General features: G+C 34.0%; 1 protein-coding gene across 3 annotated transcripts; it reads right to left on the bottom strand.

The window, feature by feature from the left end:
• Positions 1-349: 349 nt before the first annotated feature.
• On the bottom strand, positions 350-16,714 carry LOC105763131 (auxin response factor 8). Of its 3 annotated transcripts, XM_012581227.2 has the most exons (15): positions 16,326-16,714; positions 16,128-16,240; positions 15,927-16,025; positions 15,791-15,847; positions 15,556-15,711; positions 15,398-15,482; positions 13,452-13,542; positions 13,124-13,288; positions 12,921-13,043; positions 10,542-10,617; positions 6,786-6,933; positions 2,127-2,870; positions 1,927-2,033; positions 1,640-1,830; positions 350-768 (listed from the first exon to the last, which is right to left on the bottom strand). In XM_012581227.2, the coding sequence occupies exons 1-15, from the start codon at positions 16,369-16,371 to the stop codon at positions 594-596; spliced, it is 2,376 nt and encodes a 791-aa protein (XP_012436681.1). In that variant the 5' UTR covers positions 16,372-16,714; the 3' UTR covers positions 350-593. The 3 variants fall into 3 exon arrangements, with proteins under 3 accessions (XP_012436681.1, XP_012436680.1, XP_012436682.1); XM_012581226.2 differs by having other exon boundaries at positions 1,927-2,870; positions 16,326-16,706; XM_012581228.2 differs by lacking the exon at positions 16,326-16,714 and having other exon boundaries at positions 1,927-2,870; positions 15,927-16,052; positions 16,128-16,239.
• Positions 16,715-18,622: the final 1,908 nt, after the last annotated feature.

Raw genomic sequence — 18,622 nt, 5'->3', positions numbered from 1 at the left:
TATATTACATTATATACCTTATATATACTATATGTATTACATGTATAGATATTATATTATACGTATCCCACACACAATGTGTTGCATGCTTTACTTGTTTAAACCTTGGACCCTAAGCTCAACTGAACAAATTACCTAAAAATTTACCAGTGGTGATATTAAGGATAATATTTAGTGCTTTTATAAAACATATTTTTGTGTCGAAATTTTCAAAAAAAAAAAACACTACAGTTGGACTGGTATTATATAGAAATTTTATATAGAATTTTAAATTATTTTTACTACTTTAAATATAAAATATTTCTACATATTATAGCACAATTATTAATTAAGAAATATAAAAAGAAAGTAGGAGGCATAATATGATAGCACAATTATTATAACATATTTGCTTGAAGTTGGACTCATTAATTTGCCTTTGATATAACAATATTTAATCTTTCCTTGTAATCTATGCTGTAAACTTAAGAAACAACTTGGTCCAGGCAAGGATGGTGATAAATAAGTCTTTGGAGATTGTGGAAATAAGTTTGATTCTGATAATACTTCCTAATACTCTCAAGTTGAGTGCCATGGCAGAGGCCGTTGGCAGTTTAGTATTCAAGGTAACCAACAGATGAGAGTCTACCAGTGCCGGTGTCAGTGCCGGTGCTATTCATTCTTTGACCTGGGGTTGTGGGGCTAAAAGGCTCTGCCCGTTGCTCGCCCATCTTCTGCACATCCTCTGGTGAAAGTATCTTTATGTACCAAACATTATTCACAAATGCCCTGAATAAGAAACAAATTAATCACTTCAACAACCAGTCTTTCATTGCATAAATTGATAATCAAGCAAATATCATCAAATTGAAAAACGTTGAAAACAATCAATCAAGCTACTACTAAAATATGATAGTTTGGTTAAGAACTAGAATTCAAGGGGTCTTGGAGAAGGAACAAGTTTATTGCACACTGCTTAAGGAGTCGTAATGAGATGACAGACTTTTCCAATAAGTTTAAAATTCAGCGCGAATTTTCTTTTTAAAGAAAAGGAAAGAAAATCCATTCAATACTAAGCTGACCATTCGGACTAGGAACAATCAACAATCTAAACACACCCAACCAAAACCCGAATGACAGAAATCCTAAAGAATGACCCAAAATTATCTGTAGTTAAAATGTTCCGAGTCTTAAACTTGATAATTTAGACTGAAATGATCTGGGTTCAAATAATCCAAAACCTCAAACTCAATTCTAAAATGGCTCAAACCCACTCTACTTGCTACCTCTAGTTCGAACAAAAAATCAGCTTCGAGACTACATATTATTGGCTTAGTTATTGATGAACTTAGTAGGAAAATTGAACTTATGCCTCTTTATATGGATTTAGCAATTTATAATATAGTGTTGAACATAACATTTGAAATGCAACTTCAGTAAGAGCAACAATGAGATGTGCCGAAAAGTAAAAAGGCATAGTAGATTCAATTATTCAAACTTTGAAACGATTAAAAGGATCTCAATTTCATTGAGTATAGCAAAAATAGGTTAGAAAATGCAGTTTTTCACTTGTGTGACTCCAAACCAACTAGCATATCATGCATGCATGTCTACCTCTGCTTTAGTGTTTGACTAATTTATCAGCACAGAAGATACTTACTCCCATGGGTCGTCTCCAAGGAGAAGAATATCATTCTCCCTGTCGACAAATACAAGCTGCCAGCCTGATCTTAAAGGGTCTTCCAACTTCCCCTCAATTCCAAACATCTGAGCCAGCTCCTCTCGCAGTTCATGGTAACTGCTGAACCTGGAGATGTCTAACGAGCGTCCCACTGACCCTGATTTATAAACCTACAAAATAAATAATAAAGAACCATCATCACTATAATCTTAAGCATACTATGACTGATACGAAAATAACCTTTAGAAACAGAAGCTCATATATACCTTGACAAATGTTGGAGTTGGGGTTGGTGGGTCAACTTGCCCTCTGCTCTGCAACTCTGAAGAGTCTTGCATGCAACCATACAGAGGATTCTGGAATGAGGAGTCCCCTAATGGAATTGAGGGCACATCAGCTTCACATGAAGATGTTGCAATAGCAGGCATCATTGTGGGAAGCAGAAGGCCATATGAATTGTTATTACCAAAAAGAGCAGAATTCTGGGCACCAGAGTTGCCAATATCTGGCTCTATTATAGCATCTTTTCCAGGAAACACTTGTGGAAGTGATGTAGAGCTACCAAAGGCATTTACCTCTGAATGGGTATACTTCGGAGCCCAGGACCGCTGTGTTAACTGCCCAGCTAGCATTGACTGACCAGATCTGGAAAAGTTCAAAAGATTTGCACTGCTTTCAGGACATAATGAACCCAACATATTCTGGACAGGGGGGACTGATCCTGAGAACTTTCCTGAGTTGATAAAATCCGTTTTCAGAAATGATGAAGGCAAATTTGCTGGCTGCCTCTGCAGAAGCTGATCACTTTGAATCATGTTATGCTGTTGCTGAGCCTGTTCCTCCGGGTGATTGCTTACTTGTTCCCGTCCAAGGACAGAAGGCAAGCTCTCACTTAGAATTTGGGATTGTACCTGAACAATGTTGTGTGGAACTGATTGTGAAACTCCTCGTTGCTGCTGCTGCTGCAACAGTAAACTATGGTTGCCTGGCTGTTGAACATATGGCAAAGATTGTTGCAACTGCTGTCTCAGTGGATCCCCACTTCCTAGGTTCTGCAACCCATTGGCCAGCATGGCTTGGTACTGCAGATTATGATCATTTACAGGGAAATTTGGATCTACTCTCTGCTGCATCCAAGGAAATGTGCTGAAGGACTCCCCAGATCCCCCTCTTAGCCACATTAACCCACTAGATACATCATCTCTGTTATCTGAAAGGAGACAATTATGAAGGTCCGGTATCCACATAAACAGATAAAAGAAATAATAGTTACAGACATGTCACCCATGCATCATGATCAAACCGTCCACAGTTAAGGTAAACAATGAAAACCACCATATGCAATAGAAATAATCCAGCCTAATGAATTGTAAAACTGGTGGCAAATTTGAACACTCTAAATTATGCAGCACATCACCCTTCAATGAGTAGATGCTACACTGATACAAGTTCAATTAAGAATTGGAAAGGCTTTCCTTCAAAGATTGATTCTGTTGACTAATCCTAGGCAGATTCCTAGGCCCTAATTTATGTCGACTAATCTTAGGCAGATTCTTAGTAGAGATTTGATTCTATTGCGTTTATTGTATCTTTCCTAGTTAGGCTTCAAGCTTGTGTAGAAATACCGCTGTAAATTGATTGTAAAAGACACATAAGAGGATCACCAAAATCCTTTTTCTCAAAAATCTTCACGGTACCAGTGCCTTAAATACTAATTTAGGGTTCCAATTGATTTTTTTCCCCTAATTCTCTTAAAATCTAGAAAGCCAAATTTGCTAATCTTCCCTCTAGACCTTTTTTCTGTTCTCACCCCCAGCCTTAGAGGAGTCATAGCATCATCAGTCAACCCAACAACTCTAGTAACTATCCTCTTAATGCGTGCATCTCACGTACCTCCCAATGCATTCTGATTAGTTGTTCACATGCCGGCACATGTAGCTCACCCGTCAGAGTTCTTTCTTCCGATCATCACTGTGTTGACTTCAATGCTGCATTTCAGCCTATCCCTGCTACTGTTGGCTCTATTTGGTGTTGGTACGAAGGTCTATTGTTGGCTCTTGTTGTCAAAGGTCTCTCATGTCTTAGTTGTTGCGCTTGGCTATATCTCTACATTTTATTGAAAAATTGGTGGATGATCCTAAAAGTGCCGCCGCTAGTTTTGATTACCCTTCGTTGCAAATTAGCACGTAAAACTTGATAGGTCATATGGTATCAAGTAGTTTCCACAAGCTTGGCTTGAGTGATTAACAAAGATTGTAAAGATGCATGGTTTCTTACAATGCCAAACAAATCATACTATATTCATCAAGTCTTCTCCTGAAGGGAAAAAGACAATTCCTATTGTAAAAGTCAATGATATCATGCTAACAGCCACAAGAGACCAAAGACTTGGGACAACTTAGATACTCCCTTGGCACGAATTTGGCAAAATCAAGAAAGGGTATCTCAATCAGTCAACCACTATGTTCTCAATCTCTTAAAAGGAACTATGAGGCTTGGGTCCAATCCAGCAAACACTCCCATAAACCCTACCAACAAGATGGAAATGGAGGATGGAAGTCCTCTTGTAGAGAGAGGAAGGTACCAAAAACTTGTAGGAAAACTACTTCACTTTAGCTCACACTAGGCCGAAAATCATATTTGTCGTAGGTATGGCAAGTCGATTCATGAGCAATTCAACTGAGAAGCATTTGAAAGCTGTGTATTGTATCTTTTAAAACCTAAAAGGAAGTTTCTGCAAGGGATTGTACTACAAGAAAACATTAAACAAAGACAACGATGTATAAACAAATGTTGGTTGGGCCAATTCCAAGACAGGCCAGAGATCAACTAGGAGTTATTGTACTTTCATAAGGGGGAACCTGACTACAGGGCGAAGTAAGAAGCAATCTGTTGTAGCTCAAAGCAAGGGAAAAAGCTAAATTTATTAGAAATGTCACATGGCATCCGTGAGGGAATCTGGATACAAAGGAAGCTGAAAGAATTAAAGAAATCTATTGAAAGTTCCATGAAACTTTTCACGGATAATAAAGCAACTATAAGCATTGAGAAAAATCTCATTCACCATGATTGAATTAATCATGTGGAGACTGATCCCCCAAAAGACTTGTATGTCACTGATAATAAAGCAACTATCAAGCTAAGCCTACACACCTACAGTCAATAGACTATGAACATTTTTACGAGGCATTACCCCAAAATACTTTCAAGAACTTGAAGTCCAGGCTTGACATGATAGATATTCAAAACACAACTTAAGGGAGAGTGAGGAAATCAAGGGATGTTTACAGGTGTTATGTAGCAATTATGTTGATTAATGTTAGTAGAGAGACTTTAAGAATAATTTGTTGACTAGTGGTTGGTAGAGATAATTTAGGAGTAACTGTTGCATTTTGTATTAGTGCCCATTATTAGATCCTAATAGCATGCTTTGTAATAGTTTTATGTTTTAAAATTTTAGCATGTATACATATAGGCTATTGTAACTCACAAAATGTATATTAAAAACTACTCTTTTTCTCTCAAAAACTCTCCTTCTCAATGACTCTCAAAATTCTCTTTCTCGACAAGCAGCATTAGAATATATAGCTTCGACCTTTTTTTTAAAAGTACCTTGTAGGTCACATTTTCAAACATTGCTACGGAGAAGTAACCCTTTAAGGACTCTCTAAATACATGAAAAAAGCTTAGAAAATGGAACATGCCCTTGTTGGACACATACCAGTGTGGTTTAGGAAGAAAACAACAATAGAATTAAGGCTGAAAAACAAGATAAAGGATGAAACTCCCTAAAACATAAGGCTATAAAAACTTGTAGTTTCTGAAAAGTACTAATTCAAAGAACATATTAGGGTTGGCTGTAAATTTATTTTAAAGCTTATTTATATTAGGGTGACAAATAAACATTTAATCCTAACTCTATATTTAATCCTAAAGAAAACTTATAATCCTAGCCATCTACCTTTATGTTTAAAAACTAATAAATAAGACAAACTAAAAAAATTACGTAACACTAGTAGCTTTTGCATCTAATATCCAAACCCATCACTCATACCCAAGTAAAATAGTCATTAGGTTTAAAGCTTTGAGCAGGTTACAACAATATATCTCATGCAAAAAGAACTCTAGCATTGCAAAGCCAAAGCCCACAATTTCATGCCTCAACTTCTTACCAAGGTTTGAAGTTGCACATGTGTATATATATATGTATGTATAAGAGAGCAGATAATGGCATATTGGAACGAAAAGGAATAAATGAAATAAAGGATTATTTAAACAAATTCTCATATTTATATTATTAAAATATTCATATTTTATATGATAAAACATTTATTACAAAATATTTATAAATTGTAATATATATCTATTATCAAAATATTAATATAAATTTTCAATAAAATATTAAGAATATTACATAAAATTTAAAATTATTGTTAATATTAAAATTTATTAATAAATTAAATAAAATTGTAATACTAAACTAAAAATTATATTAAAAATTTTATATGATTAAATATAAATATTTTAATATTTTAAATATTAAAATTATTTTTTATTAATATAATAATATTTGGCTTTATTCAAATTATTTTTTATATAAAAATCAAGTTTCTCATAAAGAATTGTTTTCCGAAAAATGATTTACGCTTTCCAAAAGGGATTTTTCAAAAGAGGAAGCCATTTTCCAAAAAAAAAAAAAGGAATTTATTTTCCGTTAACCAATAAAACAAGCACAGGAAAATGTACAAAATATTTTTCGTAAGTCATTTCAATGAAAAAAGACATCCTTATATTTAGTCATCCCCACCCCACCCCACCGTTTCTTTTATGAGAAACTAGACTCAATAAGATTTAATACTATATTTTGTTCATCCTCCAATTCGATTTCCATAATTTATGGTGAATTTTCAAATTTAGCCTATTGTTGCTGTCCAAACAGTAAGCAATCCCCCCCCCCCCAGGTTATTAAGCACTCTTGCCTCAGCCAACTAACTGATCTTAATTTCACAGCTTCATAAGAAGACAGATTAATAAATCTCAAATGCATTAATTGTTTTTTCCTTTTAAAGTCAACCAAATTTCTTTTAAAGGGGGCTTAAGACTAGAACCTCAAAAAGAACAATACCATGCAAAGATGAGGAACCAGGATGCCAAGGGCGTTTCAATCTAAGGGGAAACAGAGATGGATACATTGGAAAAGTTGTTAAAGGCTCAATCTCCCACAACGATACCCTCGGCTGCCTCTCACCTGCTGTTGATTCATCCCAACCAACCTACACAGCGAGCAAGAAATCAAATTGCAGCCAATTAAAAATTTAGGAGCAAATTTTCTTCACCCAAATTAGTAGTCAAATAGAAGACACATGCATTTAAATTGCCATGCATTCTAATTGAATTTAAAGTAACTCTAATACAGGTTGACAATCCTCAAGTTCAGCATTTTGTATGGTATTCACCTTTGAAAACACAGAAAAAGAAGAAAGGTGATTTTGGGCATACACTTGAAAGTGTTAGAAGCACAACGCAAATAGATGTAATAGATGCGTAAGCAAATAAGTACTTCTTTGCTATCCTATCTGATCCATTGATGATACAAAATACAATAAAACATGATAAAAAAACCTAAGGCACTTTTGGATACTAATATGGAGGCTATAGTAGAATGAAGGGCATCTCTCAAATTGGTCCTGATGAGATGCTGCAAACATTAACATGCATAAATGATACTGAACCTAAAGGACTAATATGCTAATAACAAGCATAATGCAAAACATTGCCTTCAAACCCTAAATTTTAGACTACTGCAGGAGAAAGTGCGTATCCCAAATCATGCCCAAGGAAATGCTGCAAATATAAATAATTAGTTCAAAATTAATTAGCAATAAAAGCACGAGTTTGAAGATACTTCTGAGCCGATGAGTATACCATTTATTTTCAATCATATTACTAAATTGATATTTAAAATAATTAGAAATTTCAAACAATTATTTTTAATTGTTATGATCAAATTTGATCATTAATTTAGTATAAATATCTTTCATATTTACTTTCTTATAAAGTTCCAAATTTGTATATTATTTTAATAGTTTTATGTATTAATTCAATTTTTTATTTCATTATTTTTTAGACATTATTTTATTCTCTCAATTATTTTTTCGAAACTAATTGACCTTTAGTATAAATTAAGTTAATCTCATTTAATTAGTACAAAAATATTTTTTTGAAATTATAAAAAATATATTATTTAATGAATTAAAATATGTATAAAATCCCGTGCAACACGTGACATTAAAAGCTAGTACTATTAAGAGCACAACATTGCTTTTAGCACAAAGCCACCACCATTGACAGCCAGCACTAGAAACTTAAACCAATTCCCAACGTTGAAGTTGTTGAAATAACCAATTCCCAACGTTGAAGTTGTTGAAATAGCAATGTCAGTAGAATATAAGTTTTAAATAGGTTGAACACATTACTAGACTCTTTTTGATAGCTTCCAGCTAATAGGATCCCTTTTGATTTAAAAAAAAAAGGGGCATAATTCAACATATAAGCCTTTAAAGACGTTACCATGCACATAAAATGATTGGTTTAAAGTTGAATTAGGCCAAATGTTGGCAAAACACAGTAAAAATAGTGAGGCCTGATCAACTAAGAGGCTGGAAAGATAAACAAAAGTTTTTTGTGGTGATAAGAGGTGAACATAAACATAAAGTAGGGTTATAACGGGCCTGAACTACAAAACTGCACAGGCAGAAAATCAAGTTACAGGAACATCAAATCGCACGATTTATTCTAGTTTTTTTTTTTTTTTCATTTCTTTATGTTTCCTTTTTTTCCCTTTTTAATCATTCTTATTCATTAGAGAAACAAAGCAATGATACCCAAACCCAAATGCCAGTTTTACAAAATAGAAAATGTATAAAATCTAAGTCTCAGTTTTAATGAACTGTTGCTGAGTAAACAAAGACTAGAGTGTACTAAATCATGCATTCAAGAGAACATATGCTTTTCTTCCCGTTTAAAAGTACTACTACCTTTTTACATGAACAAATGAACAAGAGAGATCAATTCCAATGAACTTTCAATTTTCTTGGTATGTCAGGAACAATGCACCAAATGAAGACCAACCCGTTAGTAGATAATACACAAAAATTTCAGTCATACTCATTGGCAATCCAAAAAGAAAACACCCTTATATTCAGACCAAGATATTTCTCATCAATTTACCATCAAATTTACCTCATAAGAACACCTGAATTGTTCAAATTACCAAGATCATCATTCTTCTTTCCTAAGATTTGCATGACAAGTTTAATCACTTATGAAGGTGAATCAAGTAGAACCCTTAGCCTAAAAGGAAAAATACGAAAAAGGCTAAAAGTTATAGGATGCACTAAAAGCAAAACGAGTCAGCTTATGTTTTTATTGCCCTCGATTTGAACCAAAACTTCTATCTTTATGCAATCACCTAACATTTCAACACAATTAAAATGTGTAACTTACGTACTATTAAGCTTTATAAAGTTGCAGGCTGAGCAATAGATATTAGGATCTTTCTGCACTTTTCTTTCAGCAATCAACTTGTCCATTGTATTCCATACCTACTTGTTCTTCTTTTTTTTGTTTCTTTCTAATTTATCTCCCTCATTTTTACTTCTTCTTCCACAACTTCCTTCAACACCATCAACAAACTTATCGTTGATAGAAAATGAATAGATGGAAAACTTTTCACGTCTCTTTTCTCACCTTTGTCCTATATCACCTACTCTCGTTAAAAAAAGTAAATCCACAAAGTACATAATCCTTAAAAGTATTAGCGGTACCAGTTGATCACATTTGAACCTACATTTTCTAGAATTTAGCTCAAATAACAAATAATATAGATATGCAATACAAAATCAACCACCTATATTTTACAAATTTGACCCTTACCATTGAACCATCATATATGCCTGCACATCTTGAACAGATTGCTGCTAAAATTGAATTTATTGTTTGATTTTTTGAGGATATCACACTTATTTGGCAACAAGTATTTATGGGTTTTTACCTTGTGCCTAATTTCCTTACTCTTTTAGGTGTTTGAAGCCATGGTGGAGAAGACGAGGGGAAAGTGAACGAAGACAATAACACTTTTAAAAATCAATTTAATTTATTAATACTTAAAGTTTATTAGAACTGGTCAAAGATAAAGTAATATAAATTATGATGATTACAATTTAGAGAACTATTGACCTATAATTTTTTTGATGCAGCAACATTATCATTTAAGTTCATTTCTTTATCAATATTTTAGAGTTAAAATTAAATAAATTTATTAATAAAATATGTATAGTCTTGTCCAAGGCCCAACTATGTCAGATCTAGCATTCACCTAGCTCATGGGCAAGTAAGTATACATGTACCTTTTTCTTTTTTCTTTTTTACTTTGAACTCTAGAAACTGCAATATCAGGCTTATCCAAGAATCTTGTACAGAAGTAAAATAAAGACTAGATGCACTTGGATAACAATAATGTGTCGAGATTGAAATGGTACAAGTTGCATAAAAGCTAAAATGCCTGAAATTAACCTCCACCTGAGATAATCCGAACTAAAGATTATTATACCCACTTGTTTGCTACCTGTACTCTTATTTGCTAATCCAACAACGTCAAACACTCATTCCTAACCTCTCTTTCATTCAAGATTCTAACATTACATAATCATTCAATTAGCATTAAATCTCCATGAAATCAAAGACATCAAACAAGAAATCATGGACGTTAAACACCTAAATTTCTTTAGACATGCATAATAAAATAGAACATGATATTATCCATCCCAAACAATAAAAACCATCTACTATGAGATCCATGTAACAAAATGTTAATAATTACCTTCACAGACCGCCAATGGGAATTTGGCCAGCGAACTTGATCCAAATCGCTTATGCCAGTTACTGTACCCATATACCTGGAGAGAAAAAAAAAGACATTCGTATGAGCAAATAAACGTGCAACACAGAAACAAATGCTTTTTGGTCCACACTACTGAGCTACACCCTTTAGCACTGCAGTTTCAACTGACAGACAATAAAAACCAACTAGCAGATACAATAGAAATAGTGTATACTGAAACCAGTATTTCATTAAAGAGTGCAATTTATATTCAGGGTTCTTTAATCAATGGCTGTAAAGAATATGGGACTCCTCCGACACCAAAAAGGGTAAGTATGTTACTCTCTTAGTATAGGTCCTTGGTTTACAACTATTGTTAAAAATTTTTAGACTATTCCATTCTTTCCTGATTCTCCTATCTATAATCATGACAGGGAGCAAGATATTTTGTAATGTACTATGACAACAGTTGAAACAACTGAGACCACTAAACCACCTATTACTAAAGTGTATTCTTGTCGTTCTCAGCAAATTGACTCACATCATCCACTAGTTTCCTAATTAATCTGATGCTTTCATCTATGTTCCCTAATTAATCCTATGCTTTCATCTATTCTATATAGCAATATTCCTTAATCCATTTTATTTCCTTCCCACTGGTATCCAAGTTGAACCACGAATTTTAGTTTTACTCTTTTTTTCCTGTGATGTTAGTCCTCAACTCTCTAAATTAGATCCCAAGTATTTCAACTGTGTCTTTCTAAGATACTCTCGTCATCAAAAAGGGTATAAATGTTACTATCCTGCTTTAGGTCCTTAATTAATGTTACATTTTTTAAACTACTATCTATAATTCTAAGAAGGAGCAAGATATTTTGGTAATACACCATGACAACAACTGTTGAACCCATTATGACCACCGAACCACCTATTACTCAATTGTATTCTCATTGTTCTCAGCATATTGACTCACATCCTCCACTAGCTTCTCCATCTGAGGATCTCAATCTTGATCTTCTTTTGCTCAACAAGAAGGTAAAGGACAATTTTCATGCCCTATTTCTTCATTTGCATCTTATGAGCATTTGTCTTCTCCTTTGCATTGATTCATTGGTTCTCTAGATTTTATATCTGCTCCTAAAACCATCAATTAGGCTTTGGCACATTCTAGATGGCTAAATGGTAATGAGTGTACTTAGCATATGGTGGAAGAGCAGATGACTTTATATGATAATGGTACTTAGCTTATGGTAAAGAGAGCTATTAACTGTAAATGAGTGTTTATCGCTGATCTTGATGGTTCAATGGCTTGTCTCAAAGCTTGTTTTGTTTCTTGATAACTGGTTTGCTCAAGCAAATGGTGTTGGTTATTTTGATACCTCTTCAATTGCTAATCGTTTCTCTTGCTACTACTACTGATTGACCTTTACACCAATTAATTTTTCAAAAACCATTTTTAATGGTGATTTGCAAGAAGTGTACATGAGCAACCACTTGGCTTTGTTGCTCAAGAGGAGTTTGGTTAGGTCTGTAATTATCTTTATTTGGATTACATCAATGTCTTTGTGCTTGGCTGGGTGATTAGTGAGGTTATTCAAAAGTCTAGTATGAAGAAGAGTACTTGTGATCATTATGTTCTACAAACAAAGTAAAGCAGCTATTATACTTTTAGTTGTGTACGTTAATGATATTGTTATTACTGCTAGTAAGAATGAAGGTATCTAAGCTCTCAGATCTGTTCTTCAGACATTTTCAGATGAAAGACTTGGGTATGTCAAAACATATTCTTACTTCTGGACAAATACAAAACAGTTGGGTGCTAAATCTTGTAGTGTACCAGTGATAAGATCACAAGCGAGTCAGAAAGTAAGCAAAAGATTTTAATAAGAACATAGATGGCTTTCAAGAACATGATTAGATAAACAAATGCTAATAATCACACAAGATAAACCACCAAAGAAATACTTAAAGAACCACTAAGAACTATTATACCTACGAACACTTGATTCTTCTGTCTCAAAAAGCATTCTGAAACGCATCCCAACTATTATACTTTTAGTTGTGTATGTTAATGATATTGTTATTACTGCTAGTAAGAATGAAGGTATCTAAGCTCTCAAATCTGTTCTTCAGACATTTTCAGATGAAAGACTTGGATATGTCAAAACATATTCTTACTTTTGGACAAATACAAAACAGTTGGGTGCTAAATCTTGTAGTGTACCAGTGATAAGCTCACAAGCGAGTCAAAAAGTAAGCAAAAGATTTTAATAAGAATATAGATGGCTTTCAAGAACATGATTATATAAACAAATGCTAATAATCACACGAGATAAACCACCAAAGAAATACTTAATGAACCGCTAAGAACTATTATACCTACGAACACTTGATTCTTCTGTCTCAAAAAGCATTCTGAAACGCATCCCAACTGAAACACGTGTGTGGAAAACAGCCTTGATGTATTTTGAAAGGGGTATGACAAACTCAGATGGACTCGCCCTGAATTTAAGGAGAAAAGAAAACATGTTAAACACATTCAAAATAAAGATTAAATTAAAGAGGTAAGAAACCATCACCACCTTGGATTATAAAATACTGTAAAACAGCTATTAGTTGCAGCAGCATGAGCTGCAGCAGCAAGGAGTCCAATGTGCATGCTATCACTAGATAAAACAGATGATGGCATAACAGTTTGTGGGCGAGTGGCACGGCGAATTCCCAAAAGAAGCTGGTTATTTTCATTCCTATGACAATGATTGAAAAGATGTGGTCAACAATGCATATTTACATACTATTACCCTCCTAGCTTTCTCTCTCGCTAAGTATCCCAATAAACTGCATGTACTAGTATAAAACAAAAACAAAGGCATATTCAACAGCAGAACTAGGAAAAAAGAAAATGTATACCAAATAAAAAGAACAGAATCCCCAGCAACAAGTCTCTTGGCACTAACAAACACACTCCAGCCTGTAGTAAGAAGGTGTCTTTTAGGCTGCCCTGCAAGTGTGACATCACGTCAACTTAAATAGAAAAACAACAGTTATAATTTTGATGGGCCGTATTACTATGCAACAAAAGACAATCTAAATAGTAATTAACATGAGTGCAATGCAGTTCACAAAAAGACAGTACAACTAGGGTTCCCTCAACTAAAAACACAAAACAACCAGTTGAGGAAAATTAACACACTCCAGCCAGTACTAAGATGGTGTCATTTAGGCAGCCATGCAAGTGTAACATCACGTCAACTTAAATAGAAAAACAATGGTTATAATTTTGATGGGCCATTTTACCATGCAACAAAAAAAAAATCAAAACAGTAATTAGCATGAATGCAATGCATTTTACAAAAAATATGGTACAACTAGGGTTCCCTCAACTACAAGCAGAAAACGACCAGTTGAGGAAAATTAATACACTAAAGTAGTACCTCCAAATTTATAGAATATACAAGTTAATCAACTCGGAAGGAAACTTCGGGTACATAACTTCAGTTTATGTGTTTTGAGATTTTAAGTTTATTTAGCAGTTGTTTGGTCCTAACCCTGCAATGTTAAACCACATACTCACGGGATTTTTGTAATATACAGTGAAAACTTGAACATAGTTGTAATTACAAAGATGACCACACACCATAGCAGTAACTTCCTCAACCCTGTAAAGCATACATAAGTGCAGATTCTAGCACTGAACCCTTAAATTGAAAAACATTGACCATTGCAGTCTATCAGCATCCTTAAATCAATCTCAGATCTAGCTTCTAATTTTCTTAAATTTGAATAAAGATGGTTTACCTCTTTGAGTACCTTATAGATTCTAGGGGGGAAATTACTTAGAAATTCATGTTTCGACAACATGGACTCAAAGAGCAATGTACCTTTACTCTATGGATCATTGCCTTAATTTTACACAAGATCCAACCATGAGTTCCATGAATTTTACTTTAGAGCCAAGTTGAAACACATACAGCAAAAGCATTGTAGCTCTAAACCAAGGAGAACTGTATCGGATTAGTAAAAAGAAAAATCTTAAAACCATATGCGTGAGACATTTTGAGAAACTTCCAGAGAATGTTCACTCTTTCTTAAAGCATTAAAGTACTACTTACAAAAGCCCAATGCATCCAGCTATCCACCAAAATCAAAGAAAGTGTTATTCAATGTCAACACAAGCACAAGCAAATGCCACACTTGCCCTAATCACTAGTTCATGGTTAACAAAGCTCATTATGACTACAAGAAATAATACGATACCCATATTAACAGGGGCTGTATGAGATTTGGCAAGTTCAACCGATTGGTTATGACAAGAAATTATCAAAGCAACAAACAACCTATAAGAATACTTGATATAGGGCTGTCAACAGAAAATGGCGAAAAAAGTGCTGGCCTAAGTGAAGTCGGGTGCAATAAGTTTATGTGTGTTTTGGAAAGTGTGTATAATATGTTTAAGATATATAATTATGATAATGAACTCTAAAGAGTGGTCCAGTTTATCTACAAAACATGCAAATTTTTGGTAGCTAGTATGCATTACTTTCCCATAGTCCCATGTATGTTATTGGATACTCAAATAGTGGGAAATAGAAAGTATGATACTAAACCCTTTCTTACTAGTAAAGATACACATAGGCAAAAAAAAGTTCAAAATAAATGAAACTAGAAGAACTTCAATCAGGCAGGTCTTTTATGCCTATCAGTGCCTAGGTGCACCACACATGCTCCTGATAAATGAGCCTTGCCTAAAAGAGTCAGAGATGCTTCCGTTGTCTAGCAATAAGGCAGAAGGCATACGCGAGCCTAGGCACACACCATAATAACACTGCTTGATAGGAACAGCAATTAAAACTAACCTCTAAAGATATGTCTAAATTTCCACTCAATGTCATGGAGATCCCTTGCAATAAGCTCCTGAGCAGGTGGTTGCTGCGAGAAATCCTGCAAAAACAAATAAGCAACACATCAGCACCCATAAAACAGTTGGAAGGTAGAGATACAAGAAAGAGAATACCAGTGGAGGAAAGACTTTCTCAGCAGCACGACGAGGAACAGAAAAACCACCATGGGTACTAGTATCACTTGCAGTAAGTGTCTTGCAAAAATAATTCGTTGGCTGCTTGCTTGGAATTCCCAACTCCATTGGAAGAAATGTATCCTTCTGCTCTTCCTATATTCAAACATAGATGAGGGAAGACCAAAAAGATCCAGAAAAGTATATTGAAAATTAAGAAAGCGATGCTTCTTACTGGTGTCAAAGGTTGTAGCGTCATTTGAGCATATACTTCATCTGTTTCAACATCAGCCTGAAATAACATACATAATCTGTTACAAGTCTTGAGGCACTCCATCACTGGAAAGGAAGAGAAGAGGAAAGTAACTGACATGCATGGTAACATTGTGGAGCTGGCATATCAACTGAGGAGGCAAATTAGGGTAATTTGGAATGTGGGCGTCAACCTCCTTGTTAGTGGTGGCTGCTACCTGGAATGTTATTTCATTTCATTTCCACTGTATTTTGTAAGTACCAAAACGCAATGCCCAGAAAGAAAGAAAGAGAGATATGATTAAGCAAAAGAGACGAACCTGCTCGCTATGACCCTGAGGAAAGTAGACCACCCGGCTCCCCACGGTGGGGAGGCACACCAGTGGGCCAGCGCAGGCGTGCCATAGCTCTGAGTTCAAGCATTTGTTTTCCCCTAATAATTTAAGAAACCAAATCAAAATCCATGAAAATTTATCACTTAATTTTTTTTAATTTCTTTTGTAAAGAAAAAAAAGTACCTTCATGAGCGGCCTGCTGACCCAGGCCTGAAGCAGAAAGCTTCATATCAAAACTTAGCTTTTTGTTTGGAAAAAGAGGAGAGAAAGAGGGGAATTGAAGTGTTACTCTAAATTTACAAGTTCCAACAAAAATCCTAACCCTCACTCATATAGCAGAGGAAATGGAAACCCTAAAACTCCTAAAAAATAAGAAAGAAAGCGGGAAAAGGGAAACCCATTTTTAGATCTTTGGGTTGAAAAGTAGGAGAAGAAGGAGATAACAGAGTTTCCTCTTCTTCTTCCAGAAAAGCACCATCGCCACGGATACTGAGTATCGCGATCACCTCACAAAAGCTCTGAAAAATAAAAGAAGCAGAAAAAAAAAGTTCTGAAAGGTAAAGAAGAAGAGTGTATTTATAGGGGAGCCGACCAAAGCAGGAGTTGGAGCAGTACGTAGAGAGAGAGTTTGGAGGAGAGACAATCTGAGCCGTTGACTCATCCGTACGGAAACATCCTGAACGTTCATTGCAGGTCTGATATGACAGCAGAGCATGTGCCACCATCGCTGTCACAAGTACGGATTGTGGTATTAATTAATATTATTATTTTCTTCAAATTTTTGAACGTTGATTGACGAGAGTCAACATCCAAGACTTAAAAAAGCCATGGATAGAATTTACTGCTGAAGAACACCCTCTCGTTCAATTATTCAATTCAAGGAATGAATTCTCTTTTTTTAATATAAAAGGGATGGTTTAGACTTTAATATAACTAACATTTCAAATCGGTGAAACTGTTTTTTTTCTAAACCAATGTATCCTTTTATATTTTTTTACCATTATTTTTTCTGATTCTCACTTTTAATAATGTAATTTTAAATTTTTAAATTTGAGTTTATCAATATATTTAATATTTGTTAGTAACGAAAGGTTTTCTTATCATTCAATAGATTAGTTGACTAAGGGTAAATTATTAAAATAGTCACTTTTGTTTGTATCAAATTACATTTTAATCACTTATATTTGAAATATTACGTTTTAGTCACTTACGTTATCTTTTTGTTACGAAGTGGTCACTTTGCCGTTAAATTTGGTTATCTCCCTAACGGAAATCCTACGTGGCAGTCCAAATGTGTTTTAAATACCAACTTAAACTGAAAATTTTTAAATTAATTACACCTTAAACTGGAAAAAAAAATGTTCGTCTCTTTTTTCTTTTAGTTTTATTTTCCATTTTGTTTAAAAAAACTATTCTCATCCAGTTGGACATCCAAGTTAGCATTTAAAACCCACTTGGACTGCCATGTAGGATTGTCGCTAAGGAAGTAATGAGGCTTAACGACAGAGTAACCACTTTGTAACAAAATGATAACGTAAGTGACTAAAATATAGCATTTCAAACATAAGTGACTAAAATGTAATCTGAGGCAAACAAAAGTGACTATTTTTGAAGTTTACCTGTTGACTAAGGATTTGAACTAATTTGTTTTGATCTTCATCTTAATTTTTTGGGTAAATTATATCATTAGTTACTAAACTATGGTAAGTTTTCATTTGTTCATTTAATTAAAAAAAGTTACAATTTGATCATTGAATTTTCAAAAGTCATTTAAGTCACAGAACTATTTAAAAAAATTATTTAAATAACTAAGCTATTAAATTTATAAAAAAAAATTTGCAAACGAGCTTCGAGCGATGATTAGACCGTTGATATGATGGATCAGTACCCATCGACGAGTAAAAAAATATACTTTAGATCCAAGTCAATCTAACGGTCAATGTCGAAGATTAAAGAAAAAAGTTGTATGAATTTTGTTCGCAAATTCATGACGTTCAAAGTTGTATCGTGAAAAAAATTTAAATTATAGAAGAGAAGAGAAAAAAAAGTTGTCGATTGTTGCAATAAATGCAAACGAAGAAAGCCATATAACGTCGAGTTTAACAATCCGATGACTTAAATAAAAACTTTTGAATAATTCAATGACCAAATTGTAACTTTTTTTAGTTAAGTATTCAAAACGAAAACTTACCCATAGTTTAGTGACTAATAGTGTAGTTTACCCTAAATTTTGTAGGGATAAGGAAATATTTAGATTTTGAATTTCACATTTTTTCTTACTTTGGTTTATGAACAATTTTTTCTATATTAATCCTGGAACTTGACAACTTTTCTTAATTTGGTCTTTGAATTTGGATTCCCTTAGATTGTGATGATTTGGCACTTTAATATTATGTCATAACATCACCTAAATTTCTTTTTAAAAATACATTTTTGTAACCACCTAATTTTTGTCAATGTTAGAAAAGTCAAGTTCGAAC

Source organism: Gossypium raimondii, chromosome 12, assembly GCF_025698545.1.
Source record: "Gossypium raimondii isolate GPD5lz chromosome 12, ASM2569854v1, whole genome shotgun sequence".
In the NCBI taxonomy this organism is placed as follows: domain Eukaryota; kingdom Viridiplantae; phylum Streptophyta; class Magnoliopsida; order Malvales; family Malvaceae; genus Gossypium; species Gossypium raimondii.
This window is presented reverse-complemented; position numbering and strand designations above follow the sequence as displayed.

Excerpts from the sequence above, each read along its gene's own strand:
- LOC105763131 (XM_012581226.2), bottom strand. The coding sequence starts at position 16,371 with ATGAAGCTTTCTGCTTCAGGCCTGGGTCAGCAGGCCGCTCATGAAG. Across the intron at positions 16,241-16,325 it reads TCAGCAGGCCGCTCATGAAG|GGGAAAACAAATGCTTGAAC; the intron begins GTACTTTTTTTT and ends TTAAATTATTAG. Across the intron at positions 16,026-16,127 it reads CTCAGGGTCATAGCGAGCAG|GTAGCAGCCACCACTAACAA; the intron begins GTTCGTCTCTTT and ends ATAACATTCCAG.